This window comes from Candidozyma duobushaemuli, assembly GCF_002926085.2.
Source record: "Candidozyma duobushaemuli strain B09383 chromosome Unknown B_B09383, whole genome shotgun sequence".
Taxonomy (NCBI): domain Eukaryota; kingdom Fungi; phylum Ascomycota; class Pichiomycetes; order Serinales; family Metschnikowiaceae; genus Candidozyma; species Candidozyma duobushaemuli.
Genome location: NW_020289895.1, coordinates 3003344 through 3028963, shown reverse-complemented (window position 1 = coordinate 3028963; position 25620 = coordinate 3003344). Strand labels below are relative to the sequence as shown.

General features: G+C 45.0%; 12 protein-coding genes and 2 non-coding genes across 14 annotated transcripts; 6 read left to right on the top strand and 8 right to left on the bottom strand. All coding sequences in view use genetic code 12, as the record gives it.

Moving 5' to 3' along the window:
- Positions 1 to 588: 588 nt before the first annotated feature.
- Positions 589 to 2919, top strand: SSY5 (Ssy5p; the record flags this gene model as incomplete). The annotated part of the gene is made up of 2 exons (XM_025481271.1): positions 589 to 1758; positions 1795 to 2919. The coding sequence occupies 2 exons, from the start codon at positions 589 to 591 to the stop codon at positions 2917 to 2919; spliced, it is 2295 nt and encodes a 764-aa protein (XP_025335571.1).
- Positions 2920 to 3029: 110 nt separating this feature from the next.
- On the bottom strand, positions 3030 to 3869 carry CXQ87_002777 (uncharacterized protein; the record flags this gene model as incomplete). Its single annotated transcript, XM_025481270.1, has 1 exon — positions 3030 to 3869. The coding sequence occupies one exon, from the start codon at positions 3867 to 3869 to the stop codon at positions 3030 to 3032; it is 840 nt and encodes a 279-aa protein (XP_025335570.1).
- Positions 3870 to 4533: 664 nt separating this feature from the next.
- CXQ87_002776 (uncharacterized protein) lies at positions 4534 to 5475 on the bottom strand (the record flags this gene model as incomplete). The annotated part of the gene is made up of 1 exon (XM_025481269.1): positions 4534 to 5475. One exon carries the CDS (start codon positions 5473 to 5475, stop codon positions 4534 to 4536), a length of 942 nt encoding a protein of 313 aa, XP_025335569.1.
- An 898-nt stretch (positions 5476 to 6373) lies between these two features.
- On the bottom strand, positions 6374 to 8293 carry CXQ87_002775 (uncharacterized protein; the record flags this gene model as incomplete). Its single annotated transcript, XM_025481268.1, has 1 exon — positions 6374 to 8293. One exon carries the CDS (start codon positions 8291 to 8293, stop codon positions 6374 to 6376), a length of 1920 nt encoding a protein of 639 aa, XP_025335568.1.
- Positions 8294 to 8738: 445 nt separating this feature from the next.
- Positions 8739 to 10272, bottom strand: CXQ87_002774 (40S ribosomal uS14 domain-containing protein; the record flags this gene model as incomplete). The annotated part of the gene is made up of 2 exons (XM_025481267.1): positions 8739 to 8949; positions 10112 to 10272. 2 exons carry the CDS (start codon positions 10270 to 10272, stop codon positions 8739 to 8741), a joined length of 372 nt encoding a protein of 123 aa, XP_025335567.1.
- Positions 10273 to 10820: 548 nt separating this feature from the next.
- On the top strand, positions 10821 to 13133 carry TSR1 (Tsr1p; the record flags this gene model as incomplete). Its single annotated transcript, XM_025481266.1, has 1 exon — positions 10821 to 13133. The coding sequence occupies one exon, from the start codon at positions 10821 to 10823 to the stop codon at positions 13131 to 13133; it is 2313 nt and encodes a 770-aa protein (XP_025335566.1).
- Positions 13134 to 13592: 459 nt separating this feature from the next.
- Positions 13593 to 14840, top strand: CXQ87_002772 (uncharacterized protein; the record flags this gene model as incomplete). Its single annotated transcript, XM_025481265.1, has 1 exon — positions 13593 to 14840. The coding sequence occupies one exon, from the start codon at positions 13593 to 13595 to the stop codon at positions 14838 to 14840; it is 1248 nt and encodes a 415-aa protein (XP_025335565.1).
- A 670-nt stretch (positions 14841 to 15510) lies between these two features.
- CXQ87_002771 (uncharacterized protein) lies at positions 15511 to 17085 on the top strand (the record flags this gene model as incomplete). Its single annotated transcript, XM_025481264.1, has 1 exon — positions 15511 to 17085. One exon carries the CDS (start codon positions 15511 to 15513, stop codon positions 17083 to 17085), a length of 1575 nt encoding a protein of 524 aa, XP_025335564.1.
- Positions 17086 to 17254: 169 nt separating this feature from the next.
- On the top strand, positions 17255 to 20044 carry CXQ87_002770 (uncharacterized protein; the record flags this gene model as incomplete). The annotated part of the gene is made up of 1 exon (XM_025481263.1): positions 17255 to 20044. The coding sequence occupies one exon, from the start codon at positions 17255 to 17257 to the stop codon at positions 20042 to 20044; it is 2790 nt and encodes a 929-aa protein (XP_025335563.1).
- Positions 20045 to 20111: 67 nt separating this feature from the next.
- On the bottom strand, positions 20112 to 21685 carry CXQ87_002769 (uncharacterized protein; the record flags this gene model as incomplete). The annotated part of the gene is made up of 2 exons (XM_025481262.1): positions 20112 to 21282; positions 21321 to 21685. 2 exons carry the CDS (start codon positions 21683 to 21685, stop codon positions 20112 to 20114), a joined length of 1536 nt encoding a protein of 511 aa, XP_025335562.1.
- Positions 21686 to 22520: 835 nt separating this feature from the next.
- On the bottom strand, positions 22521 to 22591 carry CXQ87_002768. The gene has a single exon. It is a non-coding gene; the product is annotated as a tRNA-Gly (tRNA).
- Positions 22592 to 22600: 9 nt separating this feature from the next.
- CXQ87_002767 lies at positions 22601 to 22672 on the bottom strand. Its single transcript has one exon. It is a non-coding gene; the product is annotated as a tRNA-Asp (tRNA).
- Positions 22673 to 23297: 625 nt separating this feature from the next.
- On the top strand, positions 23298 to 24560 carry ARH2 (NADPH-adrenodoxin reductase; the record flags this gene model as incomplete). Its single annotated transcript, XM_025481261.1, has 1 exon — positions 23298 to 24560. One exon carries the CDS (start codon positions 23298 to 23300, stop codon positions 24558 to 24560), a length of 1263 nt encoding a protein of 420 aa, XP_025335561.1.
- A 42-nt stretch (positions 24561 to 24602) lies between these two features.
- Positions 24603 to 25576, bottom strand: CXQ87_002765 (putative lipase; the record flags this gene model as incomplete). The annotated part of the gene is made up of 2 exons (XM_025481260.1): positions 24603 to 24606; positions 24630 to 25576. 2 exons carry the CDS (start codon positions 25574 to 25576, stop codon positions 24603 to 24605), a joined length of 951 nt encoding a protein of 316 aa, XP_025335560.1.
- Positions 25577 to 25620: the final 44 nt, after the last annotated feature.

Below are 25620 nucleotides of genomic sequence, written 5' to 3'. Positions count from 1 at the left end.
CCGTAAGCTTCGAGATTGCTTGTAGGGTAGTTGTTGAAAGGAGGGTAGTTATTGCAAGGAGGGTTTTTTTGAGGTTTATGAAGACAAAGTTCCTTATCGAACTAGTGACGGTTTGTGAAAAGGTTTTGTGGATATCCAAGTTGGTGGACAGCTTACTTGTGGAGAGTGCTAAATGTGGAACCACTTTAGCGCATTGAGGGATGCGAAATCTTCCCCGTAATCACATAACTAAAATACGAGCAGACGCCTCTTTTTAGCTGATGTTCGGACAAAATCAGCATTTCCTTGAAGATCGACGGTAGAAGAAGTCCTGTTTTTGCCAAAAGCCATAGCCATTGTCAAGATATGCCTCGAGTTACTTGGCAGGCTGCACGCCAATACCGTTAAAGACGGTCTTTCCTCAGTCAGCGAAATGTACTTTTCAATCCAAACAAAGAGTAGTTCGAAAGGGTAAAGATCAAAAGATTTCAGAACTGGCTAGCAATTCGAAAAGTAGGCCTTTAGTAGGATATCCATTATCTGACTTCTACACGTGACCCTTGGGGCGCTACCCTTCTTGTTCTGCCCTGCGTCTTTTCTCCCACAACTATGAAACGGTTCCTTCCGAAACAGAGAAAAGAACCCCATAGGGACAATAGCGAGCCCCAAGCTGGCTCTGCAAACGCATCTTCATGTTCGGAAAACGATTCTCTTCACGAGCTTCGGCCTATGTTTCAGCATGAAAGTTCCAGCACCACGAATGATATCCAACTCAACACGAACCCTAGCATATATGCGCCATCCTCCCGAGCAGAAGAGTCAGACATATCAAGATCTCTTTTCTCCAGTCGACAGTCATACTCAACAAGGCAGCTGTCGTATACATCCTCCAAATCGAAGAAGGCTTCTTCCGGAGGAGTTGGACCGGCTCTTCAGGTGTTTGATATTCCTGAAGACAAAGAGAACGGAGGCTCTCCACAGGACTCTATAAATGAGGTACTTCATGTTCTATGGCAGGATGTGTCTTATATCAGGACGGAGTATCTCAACTCCCTGCTTACCTTATCTACCTGCGTGGTCAACATAATCGACTGTCTCAAGGATTTCGTGACATTTACTGAATCATTTGATGATAGCCTGGTTTGGTCGTTTTCCGCCTACGATAATGCCGATGTCAGAAGAGTACTTAAGACCTACCTCCACCTTTACGATAATCTTTTGAAGGACGAGGCCTACGTCAGACTTAAACTCCTCTTATGCAAGAATTTTAACGACTTCACTTCTTCCTTGAAGAGTACAACTAGAAGAAATGTTGGCTCTTCCACGGTTGCAAAACCAAAGAACTTTGCTATCGGCGCTAATGGAGGTAAACCGTTACCACGCCAGGAGGCCATCACTCGGATTATGCGAAGGATTGCAGAAAGTTCGACGCCTATTCAAGAGCAGAATGGTTCGTTCATTGCCCCGATCGCACGAGGTCCTTCTGAGGACATGAATGTCTTGTGCTTGTATTTCGGTTACCCCAACCCTTCCGAATACCACAATAATGTTATCAGTACTATACATGAGCTCTACGACGACATTCACGTTTTGGTCAACAAAAACAAGATTGAAGCAGCGTCAACGGCTTCCCCATCACCAAATGTTCCCTTCCCCGGAGTCCATGTTCCACCCACAACGCCGCATAACCCCACACGCTTCAAACTACCTTTCAGAGTTCCAAGCGACTCTACAAGTCCGCCAATGTCTCTCTCAGTATCCACAGAGAATGCAAAGCGGGTCTCAGGAACAATAGGTGGTTTTATATACCCCAAGATTGACACGGAGAAGCAACCGCATCTCTCTTCCTATGCCAAATCAAAGTTTGCCATGACATGCGGGCATGTCTGTCTAGACAAACGAGAAGAGAGTGTGGACTATCCACATGTGTCATCACCCTCGTCTGTTCTAATCGGCCTCTATAAACAGGCTCTTCAGGAACAACAACAGAAGTGCGTTGAGAATGAGGACAAGTCAATGCTTGAGTCGAAGATTGCCTACACTTCAGTGTTGAGGCAACTTGACGAGATGTTCCCGGTAGGAAAAGTGAAGGTTTATGACCCCAAGGACAAGCAAGAAAGATCTGAAGTTCGCAACTTCCCCAAGCATCGGTTCGGTCAGATAATATGGGGCGAGAGGACTTTGATACAAGCGAAGCGTACCAAGGATGGTCGCCATTTGAAGGAGAAGAGACTTAGTGATTTGGCAGTTATCAAGGTCAATAAGTTGCTCAAATGTGATCAAAATTTCCTTGGTGATGACATTGCTTTCAACGAATATGACACCTCCTTGATCTTTGAGAACCTTTACGTAAGGAAGATCATTCTGCTTGGTCGCCTGGCTAGAGATATCACCGAAAATATTAACGAGGTGGATTCGATGGCGTCAACCAACTCTATGGACTCAGATGGCAATACCACCCACAGAGGTCTACTGGTGTTCAAGTACGGCTCTACAACGAAATTCACCAAGGGTTTTCTCAATGGAATCAAACTTGTTTATTGGTTGGACGGTGCCATCCACTCATCGGAGTTCGTGGTGAACTCCTGTGAAAATACTACCGCATTTGCTGCTGGCGGCGATAGCGGCTCTTGGATTTTGACTAAGCTTGAGAATGTGAAGGGTCTGGCCAAGAAGGATGGTTTGGGAGTTGTTGGTATGCTTCACTCTTACGACGGTGAATTCAGACAGTTTGGTCTATTCACACCCATGACCGAGATTTTAGACCGTTTGGAGGAGGTCACCAAGATCAAATGGGGCGTTGTTGGTGTGCAAGAGAAGGGAAGCGAGATCGTTTCTAATGAGTCTGAGACTAGCTCGGAGCTTGATAGCGACTCGGAAGATGACAGCGAATACGAAGATGTGTTAGAGGAGCAAACAAAGGCTCTAGGAATTGATTAAGAAAAGGAAATTGATTAAGAAAAGGCATATATTTTGCGAATATAAAACAGAGGAAGAAGAATTGAATTTCCGAACAAAAGATTCACAACAGATAAAGCTAGAAAGTATCATCAAACAAGCAAGGCAAGCAATCCAGCAAGGCCGCCAAACACGGGTGTCAATTTGACGCCAGCGTCTTCCCAAGAAGTTACACTTGTTGGAAGAACAGTGGATGTTCCATCTGTTGGACCAGGTGTAGGTTCCTCAGGGATACACGACGAGACCGTGACTGTTGTTGGCTCAGACACAGTGATGGTGGTTGGATCACAAGTGTGGGGTCCACAAGTAGTAATTGTGATGGTTGTCTCGGTAGGGCAGTAAGTCGTGATGTCAGTGAGTGTTGAAGTAGTTATATTCCAACCTCCGCTAGGGGTAGGCAAGGGTGAAGGAAGACTGATTGGTGGAATCGACGAGGAGGTGTCATCCGAGGGGATTGGAGAAGGAAGACTGATAGGAGGCACCGAAGAAGAGGAATCATCATCAAGCTCCTCGGCATGGAATCTCACTTCACTGCAATCATCAAATGGCTGGGTCTCGTTGGCATACACCAAGTTAGACCGTTTATAGCCATTAGGGTCTTGATTCACACCACAAGCCCAAGTCTTCAGACCCAACTGAAGGTAATCGTTCTCGATCAGAACATCGCTTTCACCGTCTCCCCGAGAGGCCATCACCACATACTGTCCCAAGGTGGCCAACTTCAGGTCCCAGCCTTCGAGAGAATGTTCATCCTCATCGTACTCCAAGCCAATGCCTTGGTTGTGGAGGTAAACATAATCATTGCCTGACCGGGCCTCCTTCTTGGCGTAGAGGTACATGCCATTGAAGTTCTCGTTGGAAGACTCAACGGTGAACTGGTAGCGATCGGCGGCGACGGCGGAAGCGAGCAAAACGAGAGAAAGATACATCATTTTTTTGGTAGCTAAATAAGACTCGCAAAGCTTGTCTTTATATACTCCGAGGAGTGGTCCCTATCCATGACCCAGCTATATTTGGCTTGTCCAAATACGGGGGAGGCTTGCAAAAACAAGGGGGCCCAGATGCTCGGAGTAGCCCAAGCCACCTCTTGAGAACAGATTTGGTCATCTTAGGTCAAAAAAAGTTAATTTAAATATAGCATACATGAAAAATTTCTGTCCAGTTACCCTACGTAGGACCCCACAGTTGGCCGACTGCAAAGCCATGCGGCTGTATCAAAGTCGCACCATTTACGAGGTGACGCAATACCCCTGCCGATTAGATTTGCGGTACATACACACGGCTGCATTAATAATAATGGCAAAATTTGAAAGAGTCTGCGACCATAATGGAAACAGCTTTCTTCTATATACTCCATGAAGGCTAATGGGCAACAGGAACAGATCTAAGTTCTAAAAATATTGGCCAAAACACGGTTTCTGTCAGTGAACACCGAGCGGGGGATGTATGTGTGCCCAAGTTAGATCTACACCGGTTTGAAAGATTGCTTCATTTAAAAGCTATTTAAAGCATCCTTTAAATCAAAACAGAACGAAGAAAGTGATTTTTTGAAAGTATAACTCAGCCCGAGATCTTTGTCTAAACGAAATTAGGAAATTAGATCAACAAAGCAGCGACACCAGCAACACCAGCGACGAAGCCAGCAGCGTTCTTCACAGCGGCACCCTCGAAAGAGGTGACGGAGGCAGAGGTGGATGGAGCAGCAACAGAGGATGGCTTGGTCTCGGTCTCCTTTGGAGCGGTCTCCTTTGGCTCGGTCTCCTTTGGAGCGGTCTCCTTTGGAGCGGTCTCCTTTGGCTTGGTCTCCTTTGGAGTGGTCTCCTTTGGCTCGGTCTCCTTTGGCTTCTCGGTTGGCTCAACCTTGGATGGCTGTGGGGTGGTGGTCTTGTCAACGAGACACTCCTCAGTGATGGTCACGGTCTTTGGCTCGGACACAGTCACCTCCTTTGGAGCACATTCCTTCTCGACACAGGTGGTGACGGTGAGGGTGGTTGGCTCAGGGCAGTAGGTGGTGTAACCAGTCACAGTGACCTGCTTGGTGGTGGTCTGGTTCCAGCCATCGTGGGATGGAGCTGGCTCCTCCTTGCCACCGTCGTCTCTCTGCAAGGAGATCTTGTGACAGGTGTCGTTAGGGGCCTCATCGGCAGCAGCGACACCGTAGTCCTCAACGAAGTGCTGGGATGGGTCGTTGAGCTCCTTACAGGCCCAGAGCTGCTCGGCGATCTTGAGAACACCCTCGTCGTTGAAGGTGACCTCGGATGGCTCGACAGCACGGCCACCTTGGAGGAAGCCGGCGTCAGCACCAACGTTGGCCTGGTCGTCACCGTCGTACTGGTAGAGACGGGCCTCCTCGGCGTTGTAGTGGAACTCAGGGCCAACCTCAGCCTCGAGAAGGTAGAAGTTGATGCCAGCACCTTCTCTGACTGGGGAGATACCCTTGCCGTCGACCTCGGTATTCTCAGAGACGACTCTGAGGTTGAAGGTCTCCTCGGCAGCGACGACAGCGGTTGCGAATAAAGCGAGAGTGGAGTATTTCATTGGGGATTTAAAAATTCGTGCGATGGTAAGAACAGAAAAAAAGAAGGTCTCTAGAGATAGTTGCTCCATTTATATATCCATCAATAGGCTGGTTAGTTGGCACGGAAAGTGCTTGGTGGTTGCAACCAATAGGGCCCACGCAGGAAACTAAAAATAGGGGCTTAAACAATGTCAGGGTGCGTCAGGGTCCCACGCATCTACCTTAGAAAATGCGCTTTGCACCCAAATGCAGCGGTAGGTTGGCGTGTCTGTGCACGCCCAGATGGTTGTCTTAACTCAAACCAAGCCAGCTGTTGCTTGTTATAGCAATCCCCTCTACATAGCTGCGATTTGTCTTTCGCTTGGCGCCGCTTCTAGCGCGATCACACCGGACAACAAATAGTGACCAGCCGCTCTTATGATAATAAGCGGTGGCTCCGTGGCTGAGTTGCTTTAGTTTCCTCGTTTCGCTTAGGCGGCCGTGATTTCGCACCCTTGTGCAGCAAGCATGCGGTGCAAACTAATGCTTCCAGAAGAACCGCCTCGCCTTCCACGGCATCACCACTACACGCCACCGCGACTACAGACTATTTTTGTTGGTAATTCTTGATGTTTGTTTTCTCCTCACACCAGCAAAAAGTGCACCGTGTTTTAACTGCGTGCTCCTAAAAGGTAATAATTCTTGCTACTTTAAAGCTTGTCTCTGCGAACTTCTATTGTGTGCGTGGTCCATATGTCGACCCTGGGGCATTGAAAGGCACTTGCTTCTTTTGTTCTAAAAATTTTCCCAGCTATATTCCTACCGCAAACAAGTCGAGTGGCGTTTTGCAATAGAATTTAGTTTAGGCGAAGGAAAAGGAAATTAAGAAAAAAAAAAAAAAATAATCAGAAGATCTTGCTTCAAGTTTGCACAAGATCCTCACAACCTTTCATGCCGCTTGTACTCTGTGAAGCGGCTCAAATTAGTCCATGCTTCTTCTGCACGGGCCCGAAGCTCGGGTTCCCGGTGCTTGTCGATGCGCTTGTAGCAATTGCGCACGGTTGGTTCGATGGTTTCTAACCGTGTTAGAAACCCGCCCTCGACAAATACAGGCTGGTCATACTCATACTCGGCATCCCCAAAAATATCATAAATTTGGTCCAAGCTCTCCACAACAATTTCCACTGCTTGCGTTTGCTGACCTGCCCCTTGTGAGAAGTGGTCGATTGCCCCAAGTAGGAACTCACCGATGGCCCTCGTAGTCTGAATATTGCCGATAGTTTGTGCCAATGTCCCCATAAAGCCGATGCTAGACAATACAAACTCATACGCCAATGCAGGATCATCTTGCTGCGTAGCGTTCCCAATCACATCTTGGCATTTGTTTAGCAAACTGTCGACTATTTCGGGTCTCACTTTTCTCTGTACGTCCGAACCGAGGCATTTGCTGAGAGCCCAGAAAATATTGAGGCAAAGTCTTTGGGTATCAATGTCTGCACTGTCTGACACACATTCGATAGAATCCCAGAGCTCCAAAGCACAATTGTACCACGAAACTGGAGTTTCCTTGCTTGTAACAAAAAGCCAGCTGAGATTGTTGAGTGCTACTAACACCTTCCCTGTAAGGCCTAAGCCAGAACCATGTTCGTGGTCAAACTTTAACAAATGTAAACATGATGCAAACGCGGTGTCTAAAAGAAACGATCTGACTTCCTCTCCCAAAACAACCAGGGCTTCCATAGAACCTTCGTCAATTGCGAGATATTCACACAAGCTTGTGAAAAGATCGATCGTCACATCAATAGCCTGTAGATCTGCAGAAGCTTGAGCCTTCTCAGGACTGACTCCACCAAAAGGCACGTCAATATCCTGAGGCTTCTCCTCCTTCTTGTCGCGGTTATCCTTCTGCACTGGCTCGGTGTCGGTCGTGTTTAACTGTTTGTGTATCTCATCAAGGTTCGTGCCTGAGATAGTGTGAAATATGTTTCCAAGTATAGAAAGACACGCCTTCTCTTTACTGACTTCTTTCTTGGCTTCAGGGTCTACCTCGTATATGTGGAATCGAAGACCTTCCACATAAACTTTTCCCAAATGGTTTTTGTCATGGATAGGATCTTGTAATGCACTTTCTAATGCGTTTAGGGAGAAATTTGTGTTATTGACAAGCTCCACGATAAAGTCGGAAGAGTCCGATGCAAATTCATAGAGGAGATCCAAAAGCGCATTGAATAGCTTGAGAGAAGTCCTGAGTTTTGGGGTATTGAACGCAACCAACGAAACTGTAAGCGGAAGAATCCTGTCCATCTTGCTGCAGATATGTCCGTATAATTCTTCAGAACTTGCTGCAATAGCAACAACGAGAGACAAAAGATTCTCTGTGAAATCATACAACAAAAGTGCCCTTTTCTTCTCCATCTTCTTCTCCAGATTGTTGTCGATGAACTCGAAAGATTTCTCGATCTTTTCGAGCCCTTTTTCAATTGCAGCCCAAATGTTAGACCGCCACAAGTGTTTGGCCACCTCATGTCCTTCCTCAATTGTTAAGTTCCTCAAAAGGCCGAACAGCTCAACCACGATCTCATCATTCAGATCATTGAGGGTCTGCTCCAATAATGTAGTCACAAGACGCTCTTTGAGAAGAAGTCTTCTCATCCTCGCATCTTCGGCGAGAACCATGATAGCACTGAGTGCTACGGATCTGTCATTTGGAGCTGAGGATGATAACTTCGAGATCAAAGGGACGATCTTGTTTTGTCTGGTATTCTCATCCTTTATGTCCTGTTTCGATGAACCATCCTTACGAGCAACAGGATTCGTTCTCGATTTTTGGGATCTTCTTCCTTTCCTCAACTTTCCCATCTTGAGGTATCTTTACTCGTAGTCAAAATACGCATCGATGAGATGGGCAGTAGTGCACCTCATATACAGGCGATTTACTATTGATTACGGTAGTAAGGTCTTATTCGGCGTCAACTAAGGCAATATTGAAATATTTAAATGAACTTTATTTACTGTTCAAATGCCATGAAAAGCTTAAGCATTCTCTTACTTTTGTTGATGTTGTGCTTGTTCCATATGTGACGTGCAAAACGAACATGAGCTGCTACCTGAAGGAATACAACTTCAATTGGGAATGCAAAATTCATGTAATTGATGGAGTACGTCATGTTCAGCTTCAAAATGCAATAACTTTGCTTATCGACGATGGTTGCTCGAAGGTTGGTAGGCCGGCTGCAAGGACCATGAATCAAGCTTCAAAACACCAAGCTTTTAGTGTATCCATAATTGACCACCTGAAAGTAATCTAATTTGGCTTACCAGTCGTCTCAACTGAGTCTGTCCTGATCTCTGCATGCTGGAGGTCTTTCTGTAGTTCCTCCCTAGGCTCATCTTTGAGAGCTGGATCCAGGATCTTGCTTAGAGTGTCCCTGACATCTTGCCAGGATTTCGGCTGGTCGTCGTAATCTCTCACATAGACGCCTTCCTTGAGATTGCCGTCCTTTTTGAGTTGTTCACTGTTGTTAGTCGAATTCAGCATTGTTGAAGCGCATCTTACTTACACGATCAATGGCTGCCAGAACTTGACACCAGTGTACCAGCCAATGGCGCCTACAGCGACGACTGTAATAGCTTTTCCCGCTCTTCCTGACATCACCGGTGCTTAGGATCAGCAATTGAGAAATCTGAAGATACAACTTCGGTCACGTGCAACAATTAAACATCCGACCGTTGTCAAGCGAAGAATGGAAGAATAGGAGAGGTTCGTCAATGGGCCTTTCGAATAAATAAGAAAATAATTTATCTACTTATATTGTACTAGTTGTGACCGGCTTTGGGCCGATGAGGGGTGCGGTTTGCACCTATTGTATGGTCTGCACCTATTGTGTGGTCTGCAACGAGTTTACCAGATCAAGACCGGATGGATATTTGATACAAAACCAATTAAAATGATTGCTTCACATTTATGCGTTGGACGTTTAATATATTTTCGGTATTTTTGGCAAATAGCCAAACCCTAGAAATTAGATGAGGTCGTGCGGGACCCACTGAGGTATATAAGGGCTCAACTTTCCCATCAAGTCTTTTCTTCTTCAATCAAAAAGTAAACGGGAATATTTGCCACGACGAGATAATGTAAATTGTCAAGTTATCATCGTTGCCATATTATCATAATATTGCATTCCCAGAGTAGCTAAAACCCACTAGGAAGTTTGCTATCCGACGGGTCTCTTTAGTGAGGCGATGGATTTTGAATGTCGATTTATTGGGTTACATCTTTGAGAAATCTTTCTCTTGTAGTGTCAGCGGAGACGTTGTTCATCTTTCATGATCTAAATCGTACCACCGTTATTGCTAGTGCCCCGTGAAGGCCACCTACAACACCAGATGTTGCAAAAGCCGAAGCACATTAGGCTTTCAATCGAGCAGACGGAGATTGATCTTGAGGACTTATTTCTTCAATCGTTTCATAGCGAACATTCGCTTCGAAACAGTTTTTCAGTTCCAAGGACCGAACTGCGTGTCTTTCCCAGTATGAACTGGAATCTGATCTTTCGAGACTCCTAAATGCTACTCTACAACGCATGTTACCTATCGAATGATGATGTATTTATACAGTAGAACCGCATTAGCCCGTGGGCCTATGATAAGATTAGGGTGACAGGGTTTTAACGGTACTTGTTGAAACCAATGTCCTTAGCCTTCTCTCTGAAGCACTGACGGCAGACGTCCAAACCGTACTTTCTGATCAAACCAGAGTGAGTACCGCAAACTCTGCACTTTCTAGAACCCTTACCGTAGTGTCTTGGGTGGGAGAACCAAACGTTTTCGTGAGCCATATTCTGTTGGTTAGTATAAAGCTTGTATTGGGAAGATCAGATGATGATGGGATGCAAAGGACAGCGCAGGAGACGACTAATACAATAAGTGGTATGGAATGGAAGTTTCTGAACTTTTGATGGAGGTGTTATAATATGTTGTGGAGACTGGATTGGACATGGGAAGGACCATTTGACCATTAGACTCATTTGTGGAGTATAGATAAGGTTGGCATTTGTATAAGGACGTTTCAGTATTCAATCCTCTCAATAGGATCCATCATCGATCCGTAGTGTTGACTTTATCACATACGAATTACTTGACTTTGGTGTAGCGTTTGAAGTAGATATTGAAAATTTCCTTAGTATCGAGCGCCAGTCCGGTAGATTGAGAAAAATTTGCTACGTGCGGGTACCGAGAATCGAGGTCGCGAACGAACCTGTACACCCATACTAGGACAGCAGGCCGCCGCACCTAGGGCTTGTGCCCTAAGGCCATCGCGCCTGCGATGAGATACATACGGTTCATTATCATCATAGTAAACCCCACAAATCCTGGAATTAGCATTATGGGAAGAAGTGGTCATTCGCATAGAAGCACCCTTAAGAAAGACCACAAACCATTCAAGTCAAGACATGCGTCAAAAGGTCTGTTGAAGAACCAGTATAAGGGCAAGGTTGAAAAGGCCGGTCCCGGATCAGGAAAGACCCAAAAGGTGGTGTCAAAATTGCAGAGAAAGAACCAGAGCAAGCAACTCAAAGACCATAAAATATTGGAGACCAAACTTGCTAGACGTTTGTTCGAAGGAGCCTCGGGTGCTGAGAAGATCATCACCGTTATTGCACTTACACCAGATCTTTCACCAGCAGGCATAGCATCTCAATTAGTGAACAGCATTAAGGCCACTCCAGAAGATCCCGATATCGAATTTGCCAGTCCATCGGTGGTTTCGCTCAGATTGCCACGTTTCAAGTCCAATGTTAAGTTCATCATTCCAGATCAGACCAACTTGATCTCCATCTTGGATGCGACGAAGGTGTCTGACTATGTCATCTTTGGCCTTTCAGCAGAACAAGAAGTCGAAAAGGACTATGGTGAACTGATTTTAAGAGCCATTGTGGCCCAAGGTGTTGCATCTGTTGTGGGTGTTTTACCCAATGTCATTTCTGCATACCCAAAGAAGAACCTACAACAAGATATCCGCCAATCTTTACAATCCTTCTTCACACATTTCTTTCCTACAGAAGAGAAGCTCTATGCTCTCGAATCTGAGTCGGAGGCTCTCAACTGTATTCGTACCATTGCACAGAAGATGCCAAAGTCCATAAATTGGAGAGACTCCAGAGCATACGTCCTTGCTGACAGCTTGAACTGGGTCGCTGACTCCGACCAAGGAGGCTTTGTTATCGTTGAAGGTACGGTAAGAGGTGTGGGCTTCAACGCCAACAGACTTGTGCATATTCCAGGCCATGGTGATTTCCAGGTTCAGCGTATTGAAAAGATTGCCAAGCACAGAAACCCAATGGAAGACGAGGACATTCTTGCGTACAACGCGGACATAAATCAAGAAACTCTCGAGGAGCTCAATCCTGAGGAGGCTGAAATGGAAGACTTCGATGAATATGAGTACGACGACTATGGTGTTAGAATGGAAGGTAAAAACTACTTTGATGGAGGAGCTAACGAGAAAAATAAGAGATTCAAAGCACCAGAAGGCACTTCGGAATACCAGAGCAAGTGGTTGCTTGACGATGTTCTTGAGGATGCATCTGACGCAGAGAGTATCGATGAAATGGAGGAGATTGATGAAAATGACATCGAGGAAGATATGGAAGACAACGGCATGGACGATGATGATTCGAAATCGCAATTCGGTGACGCTCAGCTGGAAATGTTTGTCGAATTATCTCCCGAAGAGGAAGAAGAACAGCTCAGACAGTACAGAGCTTTAGAGAAGGAAGACCGTGAGTTCCCCGACGAAATCGAATTGGCACCCGAGGAGTCAGCTAAAGATAAGTTGGGCGATTACAGAGGTATCAAATCTCTTGGAAACTGCGACTGGCACTGGGACGAGCAGGACTCTGAAAGACCATCAGTATACAGCCGGTTGCTTAGGATCAATCACTTCAAGGCAACCCGTAACAAGTTACAGAAAGACGCTGCTAAGGAAGCTCAGACTACCCCAGGTCAGAAATATCGTCTTTTCATTCGTGCTCCACCCTCAGTTGTGGAGAATGTCGATGTCAGCGTCAATCCATTCGTTGTCTACCTGTTGCTTCAGCATGAGCACAAGTTGGCTGTTGCCAATTTCTCCTTCACAACCTGGGAGGACTACGAAAAGCCAGTCCCATCTGGCGAGCAGCTCATCGTGCAATACGGATTTAGAAGACAGGTCATCAACCCTCGATTCAACCAGGCATCAAACCCCTCCAACAATGTGCATAAGAGTGAAAGGTTCGCTCACCAAGGAGAGCTCAGCATTGCTACCACAATTGCTCCTCCAATTTTCCACAATGCTCCGGCCATATTTTTCAAGACCACATCCGAAGGTGGTCTAGAGCTCGTTGGACAAGGTACTTTCTTGAATTGCGACCACACCAGAGTGATGGCAGAGAGAGTGGTTTTGACGGGTCATCCAGTCAAGATTCATAGACGTCTCGTCACGGTGAGATATATGTTTTTCAATTCCGAAGACATCAACTGGTTCAAGGCTGTGCCTTTGTTCACCAAATCTGGCAGGACTGGTTTCATCAAAGAGAGCTTGGGTACCCATGGTTATTTCAAGAGTACTTTCGATGGACGTCTTTCTGCACAAGATGTTGTTGCTATGGCTCTCTACAAGCGTGTCTGGCCTACATTGTCTCATCTGTGGAATGCTTAATTTTGTAATAATAGAAATAATAGGGATCGTTGTCGTAGATACGAGATTTGACGGAAATGGTTGCAAATTGCGCTGACATCAGGGGCAATGCAATTGAGTCTCATTTTTTGACGTCCGTTTGGGCCAAGACTCAAATATGCTTTCTGGCTTGATTTTTTTTTGTGATCCATGAAACCCATAAAGCATGACCGCTGAACTCCGACCATTAGTGCGAAGAGTTGATTATCGAAGATGAGAATCAGATAATGCCGATCAGCGATGCTCCAACCGTGAAATGATCACATCAAATCAATTCTTTCTGTCTTTGGAAAAGCAAGAGGAATTGTTATAAATAAGCCATAATTGGCTTGGCTTCACAGATCTGCAGGGTCTAGCCCAACTAGTCAGATCTTATCGCCTCATTATTCGCACTATTTCTACACCTCTGCATTTGCTACTCATCTTCAACTACAACTTATTATGAGTGTGACGACTTTACCACAAGGGTTTACCCCGGCTACCGCCAGCTTCACATGTAACTCATGCTCAGTACGGTTCGTCAGTGCTGATTTGCAGAGACAGCATATGAAGACTGAATGGCACAGATATAACTTGAAGCGAAGGGTCTCTGGACTCTCACTGATTTCATCTGACGTCTTTGCGGAGAAGATCCTAGCCTCTCAAAACACTAGAAGTGATTCTGGGGAAGAGGATGAATTTGGTTTCCATGTCAACCACAGAAGAAAATCAGGAAAGGGAGAGAGACAGATTACCAAGAAGGACTTGAAGCAGATGGCAAGAGCAGAAAGAGGCAGAGAACATGACTTTCCCGAGACGATATTGGAAAGAGGCACTAGTCCTGCTCCATCGGTTGACTCTACATTCTCATTGGGCGAATCAGAGCATTTTTTGTCGGAGGGAGACTTCGACACCGGCTCTGAGTTGAACTACTCTGAGCCAGAGGGCACTTACTCAGGAAGAGATTCTGATACCGAGGAGCTGTATGTAAGTGGTTCTGAATCAGAGCCCGAGGACGATCTCGACGAATTACCCAACTACTACTGCTTCTACTGCGGTAAGAACAATGCCCTGGTGGAGAATAATTTGAGGCACATGCTGAGTAAGCACGGTCTTTATATCCCTGAAAGAACATTTTTGAGTGACCTTGATGGTTTACTTACATTCCTCAACGAAGTTATCTACATTGACAATGAATGCCTCACATGTGGCTTCGAAGGCAAGTCTCTTGAGAGTATAAGACAGCACATGATATCCAAGGGACATTGCCGCATGCCTTACGAGACCAAAGGCGAAAAAGCAGTCTTTGACGAATTTTATGACTTTTCTTTGGCATCGGAGCTGCCAACTGCAACCACCACATCGAAGAGGGTGGCTTTTTCGGAGAACGAAGACCATTTTGAGATTGAGGACTTGCCAGATTACACAGCAGATTCACGCGAGCTCACACTCCCATCGGGCTCTCGTGTGCTTCACAGGGACGTCAGGCAGCCTCGTCTGACCACGAGTTTGGTTGTTCGGGATGCTCCAGAACTGACAAAGACAGTTGCTTTAGTCGACAGAAGGTTTGCGCCTGGCATAACACTGAAGGAGGTCACGAAACAGGAGAAGGCCGTCAGGCGTATGGAACTCAAGAGCAGGAATACACAGGAGAGAAGACGTAAGAAGGTCAATTACCAGGCTCACTTCAGAGACGAGCTTCTCCAGTAATTGGCAAGTTCGCACATTGGGTAAATAGAGGCAATGAAGGGACTTTGCTTCTGCAAAGACATGTAGCGTGGCATAATGAACTCGTCTGGTGAATTGTGGTGGGAAGCTGGATGAGGCCTTGATCTCCGCAGTCGTTTGTCTTGGTTGAAGCGTGGTGTGCCTACACTATACACAATTGCACAATTCGGACCCAAATATTCATTGGGGGAATACGAGGATAACACCAGAAGAATTGAAAGATACTCGCCTTCTCCTAAAATCACAAACTAACACCTTCTGATTGAATCAAATATGTTCGACCAACATCTTCCTTGATATTGCAGATTTGCGTACTGTCTCTCGGTAGTGCAGCTGATTTCGCAGCCTCAGATAAGCATTTGGTCTACCTCAACCTTTTTGCACTAATCCCCAGCATTGACCATTAAAGTTCATCCTTAATTTTGAAGATTATTTAACTATGTCCGAGGATCGAAAGACTCTCTCATTACATAATGCATCAGCAGAAAGATGTCATCCAGTTTTCTTCCTGTAAGGTTGCATTTTCTACACACTCCACGCGTCTCGCAGAAGGCGATCGAACTTCCAGAAACGCTATCCAGTATAGTGAAGTCCTAGCACCATTTAAGTCTTCTCATTCCCTCATAATCGCTATTAACCTTCTTTATGCTTTATGGTGTACGAAACTTATCTATATGATTTGTTAGCAGTGACCCCACAGGCACTGGGAGATGAAATCTGCAAAGCTTACAAAAAGCTAGCCCTCAAATATCATCCTGACAAGACCAACCATGATCCAGATCTCACAGAAAAGTTCAAAGAAGCAACTCAGGCTTACGAAGTTCTAAAAGAACCGCGTACAAGACGAGTATACGACGTCTATGGCCCAGGTGGCCTAGATGGTCTGGTTGCAGCCAAACAGGAGCAGCAGAGGAGAGCACCTCCACAGAGATTCCCTTTCCAACAAGACCTATTCTCACATATGTTCAATGAAATGAGCTCCGCGTTTCAAGGATCACCCTTTGAGGAACACTTTGGGCTTTTTGGCAGTTCTATGAATGCTGCAGGCAGTAACATGAACATGGGGTTTGATATGAACATGAATATGAACATGAATACGCCAGGCAGAAGCAAACGTGTTGTACGACCAGCCCCGGCTGATCCTCGTATCCATTCATTGCAACAGGGCCCCGACATTCAGCATACATTTAAGGTGTCACTAGCGGACATGTACTATGGTCGCCTGGCAAAATTCCAGCTTCCTAGAAAGGCCAAGTGTGGAACCTGTAACGGTATCGGTGGCCTCAACCCACAGACCTGTCGTCAATGTAAGGGACTGGGTCGCGTCCATGTGCTGATGTTGAATAGGTTTTCTAGTTACGAAGAAATCTCTTCGTGTCAACCTTGCAGGGGTACAGGGATTTATTTTTCCGAAAGAGACAGATGCCCTGATTGTAAAGGTGGCTTCAAGATGGAGAAAAAAATTCTCAATGTCAGCATTCTTCCTGGACTGAAACACGGAGACAAGTGTATAATACGAGGAATGGCAGATGAGGGCAGAAACATTAAGCCCGGAGACGTGGTGATCCATCTTCAAGAGCTTCCACACCCGTCCCTTATAAGGCGCAATAACGATCTTTTTCTCGAGCAAGACATTGATTTGAAGACAGCACTTGTCGGCGGAACAGTCTTGGTTCACGACTTCATCAATCCTGGAGAGGAGCTAAAGATATTTATCAACGTACACGGTAACGATGCCATGAACGACTCAGTGAACGCTGCTATCAAGTGCGGGGAAGTTGTGGGCTCCATCAACCTGAACACACCGAAGATTGTGAAGGGAATGGGAATGCCTATAAATTTGAGTATTCGCAATGGCAAATATTATCAGAAGTCGGATTTGGAAACAGATTCTTCTGATTTCACACGTGGAGACTTGTATATCAGGTTCAACGTCCAAATACCATCGATAGATCAGTTCGCAAGCATAGAGGATATTGCTCAATTGTCTAAGATCTTACCGGGCAAGCCGGCAGAGCACCCGGGCAAGACTGCGACTCATGAGCATAATCTTTCAAACTTGCCAGGTCCTGAACCAATGCTCAAACAATCGCCAGAAGAGTATGACTACGACCAAATTGAGGTCGACAGTCAAGGCCTGAGAGAAGAGGAACAAGACGATATATTTTACATGGGTGAATGGTCAAAGGAAGCAGAAAGGAAGAAGAAAAGAAGAGTCAACGGATAAGCTCTGATTTCAGAAGTTTCAGATTAAGAGAAATTTTGATTCCGAAATTAAGGAATCAATAAACCTTTTATATAGTCCAGATGAATAAAATGGTTTGGCTCTCGACTTTCCTGTACGCGATATCAACATAGATCAATCTCACTACAACCGATAAGTAACAGGTCAACGAATGAGTGAGCCACGTGTGTTGGAGCCTGCGATCATAAAAGATCTCTCCAACCATATTTATGAAAGAAGAAAAGCAACGGCATTTCAAATTGAGGGTTTTACGAAGCAAGCACTCGCAAGAAATGATTCTCCAACTATCTCCAAAATCATAGCTGAACTTACCGAGCTTCTCGATGGTATTTCGACTTCTGCTACAATGGGAGCTATCACCGCTCTTGGCAGTGTTTCTGTCGCATTGGGCTCCTTTGCCATTGCGTATTTCCTAGACGATATCGTTAGACCCATATTCCGTACATTTAGAGACACGGACGCAAGAGTGCGTTATTATGCATGTGAGTCTCTTTACAACATATCCAAAATTGCAAGAGGCGAAATCCTCTTATACTTCAATGAAATCTTCGACATTTTGTGTATCTTGGTGACGGATACTGAGTCGTCGGTTAAGAACGCGGCCGACATCCTTGACAGATTGATTAAAGACATTGTGAGTGCCAAGTCAACAAACTATGTCTCCATTTTGCATCAAAAGCCCGAGGAATCTACTGAGATTGAGTCAAACGTGATGGGACCAGATGGTCGCTCATTCCAAGTGAATAACCCTCAGGATGCGTCCAAAGCATTCTCCTTGCCAAAGTTCATTCCCACACTTTTAGAACGCATGTACACTATCGATCCCTTTGCAAAAAAGTTCCTATTGAGTTGGTTGGAATTGTTTGACGATATTCCTTCTTTGGAGTTACTCACGTTTTTGCCAAACTTTTTGGAGCCCCTCCTTCGGTTCTTCATGAACAATTGTCCATCGGACGTCCGCGTCGAAACGCACAATCTTCTCAACATCTTTTTGAAAGAAATTAGGAATATCTACAAAGTGAAGTATGAGTTGAAGAGGAGACAACTTGTCGCAGAAAGTCAAAAAGGCTCTCGCCAGAACATCGAGGAACAAATGGAAGGACTAAGTGTTGAACCCAAACAAGCCACCGATGACGATGACGCATCCATAAAGTCCAGCTCAACTACTGTCATTAGACGCCCTGCTCATCACGATAAGGAGCAAGCGGAGAATGAATTAAATGACGTGTCTCAAGACGACACGTCTCTTTTCATTGATGGTCAAGATATTTTCATTGACTGTCCTCGAATCATTGATATCTTACTTTCATTTTTGAGATCCGGTCTGTCCAATTCTTCTGCCGATGTCAAAATCAACGATCTTTCCGCCGAGTCCCATGATATCTACTTGGAGATACAATCGACTGTCCTCAAATGGTTACAGGAGCTTGTTTGCATCACTCCAACAAGCTTTTCTAAATTCCTTCCAGATTGTATCGCAATTAATATGCATAATATCTCCTTGACGGACGACAACAAGGACAACGATCTCAGATCTCAGTTTTTGAATTTCAATCAAGCTTTGCAATCATACCTTGTCAGACTCAATGAAAGTGCTACAGATTCAACTACGAAAAATTCGAAAGACAGTTATCCTGACCAGCCAGAAATTAGCGACAACGCAATCGAGGGTCTAAATAAAGATGTATTAGATGAGTTCACAGAGTTGTATCTCAACAAAGCATTGAGAGTGGTGATGAACGAGTGTCTACATAATGTCAACGAGCTTTCACGATTGACACTGATGGATTGGCTCACATTCCTTTACTCGAGTTATCCCGGAAGTTTCTTCGAGATCGATGAAAGCAAGAAGGGCGACAGTCAGGATCGGTATCTTTTTGACTTGACTGCTCTTTTGAGGTCGTCCACAGACTCGAGTAATGAGGTTATTTCTAAAGTATTGCTGTTGGCATCTAAGATCTCCGAAGATAATCAGGAATTTTTCAAGGAGTTCATGGTGAAATTGATTTTCTTCTTTGAGACGGATGGCGTGGAAAACAATGGGAGAACAGGAGAGCCTGACGAGCCATCATCGGGGCCAAATGCGATCTCAAGAGGCAAGGTCGAGTTCATGATCAGGAGACTTTGTGTCTCTATTAGTGCCGAAAAGATTTTTCAAACGCTATCTGAGGTATTGGTTTCCTTCGAGAAGTTGAATCTAGAGTTCGTTGGCAATATTGTTGTTACACTCAACAACATTTTGCTCACAACTCACGAGCTTCAGGGTCTTCGCACGAAGTTAAAAAACCTTGACTTTCAGAAGCCCGAAGATTGGGTATTCTTCTCGACTCTTTTCCAAAGCTGGTGTCACAGCCCTGCTAGTGCGTTGTCGATATGTTTACTTACTTCCAATCATGAATTGGCATTCCTCATAATCAAATGCCTTGGTGAGCTGGAGGTAACTTTTCAACTACTCACTCAGCTTGATATCCTCATCCAGCTTCTTGAAACTCCAATCTTTTTGAAATTGAGACTTCAGTTATTGGAACCGGACAAGCACCCGCATTTATACAAAACGCTTTATGGTATTCTTATGATCATGCCGCAGTCGTCAACATTTACAACTTTGAGAAATAGGTTGTCAACTGTGGCCCCATTCCATGGACAGAACAGCAACTCCGGTTTCTCATTGAATACGCCAACATCAACTCCAGGTGCCGTTGCCTCTTCAAACAGCGCCCAACTCAATACGAGACGAAAGAGAATTCACGAGTTGGCTGACAAGTTCAGTAAAGTGAATGATTTACATCAGGCCTACAGATCAAGACGGCGCTTGCAAGATTCCATCGTGGTTGAAGACTCTGGTAAAGACTCGTACAGACAAACAACTGAGCCCTCAATCGCAAGCACTGAGCAAAAGGGTGCCAAGTCAAAAGATATTAAAAGGTCTAGCAAGAGATAGTTCTTTTTATGTGTATCATTTATTTATGAAGAATGCAATGTGATTCGAGATGCTAGATATGAAGGCCCTATTTGTTTTCCCTGATCGCCGTAGGCGTCGTTGGAACATTAAGAGGTTGTGATCTTCCGTTTTGACGAGGAGATTTTGGGAAGAATAGATTTGAAGAAGCTTTGGAAGGATCCGGGGAATTATGCAACGAATCGGGGTTGACACCCAGGGACACATCGAGTGAATACCTGTGGTGTACCATAGCGCCTTCGGATCGCAAATAGTGAAAGACGGATTCGGAGAGGTCCTCTAAACTCTGAAGAACTGAGGTGTTGGTTGTAGATTCAGATGTTCGCTTCTCCTGATTTGGACACTGATCAGTTGAGGCGGACCCGCGAGAATTACTCTTAGTCTCTGCTGTCGAGTCCGAACTTCTATGGGTGTAGACATTCGGTAACATAGGCTCTGCAGAGTTCTCCTCAGATGATGTGAATGTTGCTTCTGATCTTGTTACCGGCTGCATTGAGTAAAGCGCAACATTCGACAAGTTTGGCGTTGAGCGCTCTCTTTTAGAGACAAGGTCAACATTATCAAAGTTGTAGACGTATGTTTGGGAAGGTGTCTTACGGTGTCCGTTGCCGTTGGTTACCAAATGTGAGTTGCCTGATCCTCTACCAGGCGACTTATCAAGCGATGAAATATATCTTTGTTTCCAATCCTCGATACTCACGGGCGAATTGTTGTACACTGGATCAAACATGTTAGCATTGAAGCTGATTTGTGGAGATGGAAGTGGATCAGAAAGAAGCGAAGCATTTTGGTTATCTGATTCTTTAGCAGGTTTGGTGTTTCGTGGGGTTCTAGGCTCACGACGGCTTCTCTTACCGATGTGCTTGTCCGGACGATCGGAGGGGCCCGAGGAAGAGGAAGACAGGAAATTCTGGCTAGGCTTCTCCTTTGGTTTTCTTTCTTTTTTATGGAAGCCCTGCTGCTTAAGCCTGAAGTCAATTTTTGCTGCGATTGTTCTTCTCAAAAGGAGCTCAAAAAGGAGTCTGGTCTCGAGCTGTTCTTTTTCCTTACTGGTGAAGCTTTGTGCCTCAAGAGGAAATAAAACATGAAGCTTTGGTGGAATGCTGCCTTTCGTTTCAAACGCTGCCTGTCTATAATCCCTGAATACTCTCTCCTTGTATTGAACATTATCGCTGTAAGTGAGTTGCTGTGGTCTCTGAATCCTAGGAGGCGCTAGCGATCTGCCTTGTGGAAGTGGTGATTTCTCCGAAGGTAAAACTTCACTTTTTTGCTGCTCACTGTCCCGGAAGATGGGTTGTTGAGGGGCATATGCATCAATTGTGGATAAATGTTGATCGTGGGAATAAGACTCATGATATTCGTGAACTGGTAGGCAGCCATGGACTGCGGTAGAATTTCTTTCATGACTTCTCCACCGTGTGTATCGAGAAACTTTTCAAACTCGTCCTCAGATGTGAATTTGGGTGCCGCCTTGATTGGATAGTAGTTGAAGGACCTTCTTCTGCGTATTGGAAACAAAAAGGATAACTTCGGTTGCTTCTTTTTCCGCCCTTTCGGTTCTCCACCTGACGTTGTCAGCTCATCGACTATTAGACCTTCGGGTAGATCTTCTCTTCTAACCATCTTGGTCCTCTTCCTGATTCCATTTCTATGTCTCATGGAGGCCAGCCTCGAGATCACAGAGTTTCCCCGTCGAAGCTCAGAGTCATCTATTAGGGTCACTGTTGGGTGTCTGTTATGGGAAGATGTGAATGCATCAACAGGTGATCGTCCGTTATTGATGCCATTTTCAATATCAATGTATGCTGGGGATTTAGTTGGAGATGGGCGATGTCTTTGAGGCGAGTTCGAGTCGTATAGAACACTGAAAGGATTGCTTTGTTGTCTCTTATGGGTTGTATCATGGGGCTCTTCTAGCAATGGAGTTCTTCCAGGGGTGCTAATGTGAGATGCTGTGCTGCCGTAGGAGAACTGTCGGGATAGTTCTGATGCCCTTGACCGAACCGATTGGATCGTGTCCGGATCCGGCCACTGAGGGGAAGATACTATCATGAGCGGGTAGTGGTGGAATTAGTGACTGGGATCAAAGGTAGTTGGTTTGAGGATCAGAATTCATCAAGGGTGAAAGATGGGATCAGTATGGCTGGCTGCGAAAACCTCATTAGGAAGGCATATGTATGTACTGCACAAAACGTGCCTTCGTTAGATTTGCAAGCAGCACCGTCGGTAGCCGCAGTAAGGGACAAGTTTTAATAGAAACTTTTGTGAGTCAGGTGGGTAAAATGCTTAAAAATAGATAATTGACGGTAATTGGTTGAGATATGAGGTCACACAGTACACGCATTGACGAGCACTCGCTAGACGGGTAGAATAGATAGGAGTTTACTCAAACAGCAACTTTATTATAGCAAAAAAAAATAGTAGCATTTAACAAGGACATCAAAAATCCAAAAAGAAATGCGCAAGCCCGGAATCGAACCGGGGGCCCAACGATGGCAACGTTGGATTTTACCACTAAACCACTTGCGCTTAGAAAAGCTCCGAGACGGGGAATTGAACCCCGGTCTACCACGCGACAAGCGGTAATTCTAGCCACTAAACTATCTCGGATGATCTGGAAAAGTGAAAGCACTGGTACATTGAGTTCCTTAACATTTAACTCTTTTATCAAAACTGTTCAAGTTTTAAATGTTATTCTAATTCAGTTTGTTTTCTTCTATGTAATTGTTAGCTTTAAAATGCAATATAGCCAAAATTGAGGGATTTAGCGTGTCTAACTCGTCATTGAGTCATTTTTAGCAATTAAAAATTGGTACAGAATAAAGAAGACAATAAACCTTTTTACCTGAGCAATTTTATCATCAGAACATCTTGTGGCCGTAGCTGTAATCCGAAGGTCAGTTTTCTCAGTGGGTGCAAAATGCGCGATAGTTGATTGAAAAGCTCCTCTGACTAGTAGAGTTTCACCCATTACTATGATCTCGCGCAGCCTTTTCAAACTACTGGCTGTCAGTTTCGGGGTACGGTGTTTCAGTATATCCAGGCAGCATAATCAGTTTAGAATTGCTATTGTTGGCACTGGCCCGCTGGGTTTTACACCGCTCATCATTTGCTTAATAAGTCTGATAAACTTCCCATTAAAATCGATTTCTTTGACAGACTTCCGACCCCTCATGGGTTAAGTCGCTATGGCGTTGCACCTGATCACCCGGAAGTAAAGAATTGTGAGGAGTATATGGACAATATCTTCAGAGATCATGGGGATAAGGTGAGATTCTTTGGCAATGTGAATGTCGGCATAGATGTTCCGCTCAAAGGTCTTCTGGAAGTTTACCACTCCATTGTTTTGTCATATGGATGTACCAGCTCAGATAACAAGCTTAACGTCCCCGGGGCCGACTCGCCTGCGGTTATCCTGGCTCGTCAATTTGTCAATTGGTACAACAGTCATCCAGACAGTGCAAACAGTGAGTCCAATATTCCTCCTCCGTTAGAAAAAATAAAGAATGTGACCATTATAGGTAATGGTAATGTTGCAATTGATGTTGCCAGGGTGCTTCTTGCGGATCCAGAAAAGCATTGGTCTCCGACCGATATACGTGTTGAGGCTACTGAGTTGCTCAAGAAGAGCGCCGTGGAGAGAGTCAACATCGTCGCCAGAAGAGGTCTTCTTGAGTCCGCCTTCACAAACAAGGAAATCAGGGAACTTGTTGATTTGAAAAAGCATCTGAATGTGCAGCTAGTTCCAATTGACTCAGACATTATGAATGACATCAAGCCAAATGCTAAACTGTTACTGAGAGTTGACAAGCGCAAGTTTGGTATTCTTGAAAAAGCCTCCGATGAAGCTGCTGCTGATCCCAAGCCCTCTCATAAAAAATGGGCCCTTGAATTCCTTAAGAGCCCAAAAGAATTCGTGGTCGATGAAAACGACCCTTCTTTGCTTACAGAGACGAAATTCGAGGTTAATGAGTTGGTGGAAGACAAGCTTACTAAGAGAGTTAGCGTGAAAGGTACAGGACAATTTGTTACCTTACCCAACGAATTGGTGATTTTATCGATCGGCTACAAAGGTTCTCCGCTTGACGGCTTTGAGAAAGTTGGATTGGCATTTGACACTGGCAAGAACTGTCTAGTACACAAGCATGGTAGGCTTATGCTTGAGAAAAACCTAGATAAGGATTTGGAACACAACTACAAGTATGATAAGGGTTGGTATACTTCAGGGTGGATCAAAAGCGGACCCAAGGGTGTGATTGCAACTACAATGATGGAGTCATTTGATACAGCTAACAATATATTGGAGGATCTAAACAATGGTGTCTTCAACAAACCCTTTAACGAACATGGTGAGGTAGATATTCCTCGCCATGCAGTTACATGGGAGGGGTGGACTAAATTGAATGAGTACGAGCTCAAAGAGGGAGAGAAGCTTAGCAAAGCGAGGTTGAAGGTGCCCGCAGTAAGCGAAATGCTTCGCATATCAGAGTCTGACTAGAGATCTTGACATCCCGTGATCTTGAAGAAATAATTGACATGATCACCTCGACTAAAAGAACTTGGCAACATTGACTGGTAGTCTAGTAGTTGATCATCTTCCACATAGTCTGTGCCTCTTCTGATCACAGTCTCTGGGGACTGCTGAGGGCCCTTTGCACCAAGATAGTATTGATATCCACACTGCTTATAGCGAGAGGTCGGTGGAAGCATCGGAATAAGATCATGCTTATGTGTTGCTCTAATGAGACCGCTTGAAAGGGTGTCGAAGGAATGGTACTTATTGATATGCTTTTCAACATAGTCAGTGTCAAAAAGGTTATCGACAAAGTCGACAAATTGCGAGTTACCCACCTTGGGCCCACCTAAGGTGACAACCAATGTCTCGAAGCCTAAAAGCTTGAACTCTACGCCGGAGAGGGTTGCGAGAGCAGCACCAAGTGAATGGCCAGTGACCACAATCGAGTAGTCAGGAAGTTTCTTCTTCAATTTGACAACCTCGCGCACGATATCCTCGCCGTTGGTCTTGATAAAAGTGTTGAACCCTTTGTGTATCGTGCAATCTTCACAAATTTCCTCACACTCCAAGTCAAAGTCACCACGCATGTGTACCAAAGGTTGGTAACGAGAATGTAAGAACTCAAAGTTACTGATCCAATCCTGGGTCGACGAGGTTCCACGAAACACAACATAAATTCGCGTGGTTTCCCGTTCGATTGCAATGAACCCAGAACCGACAACCAACCAATCGGTGAAGTTGAACACCTTGTAAACCTTCATGTTCCTTACACTGGGATACGTGCATGAATGTGAGGGACAAGCATCTTCTTGATCACCCAACGTTCCAGTGTGAAGCCCCTTCTGAAGGCAATAGGCCACTGCTGAGAGATGTGCATACTTGTGAAGCTCTTCAAAGTCATAGTTGGAAGTGATGCCGTGAGAGCCGGAACCAAAAGAAGTCACGTTAAGTGGAAAAGCTAAAACAGCTGTCAATAGCAAGACGAAGTGGACAAGCATCTCTGCAAAAGTTTCATAGCTACAGATATTGGCAGCGTTCCTTT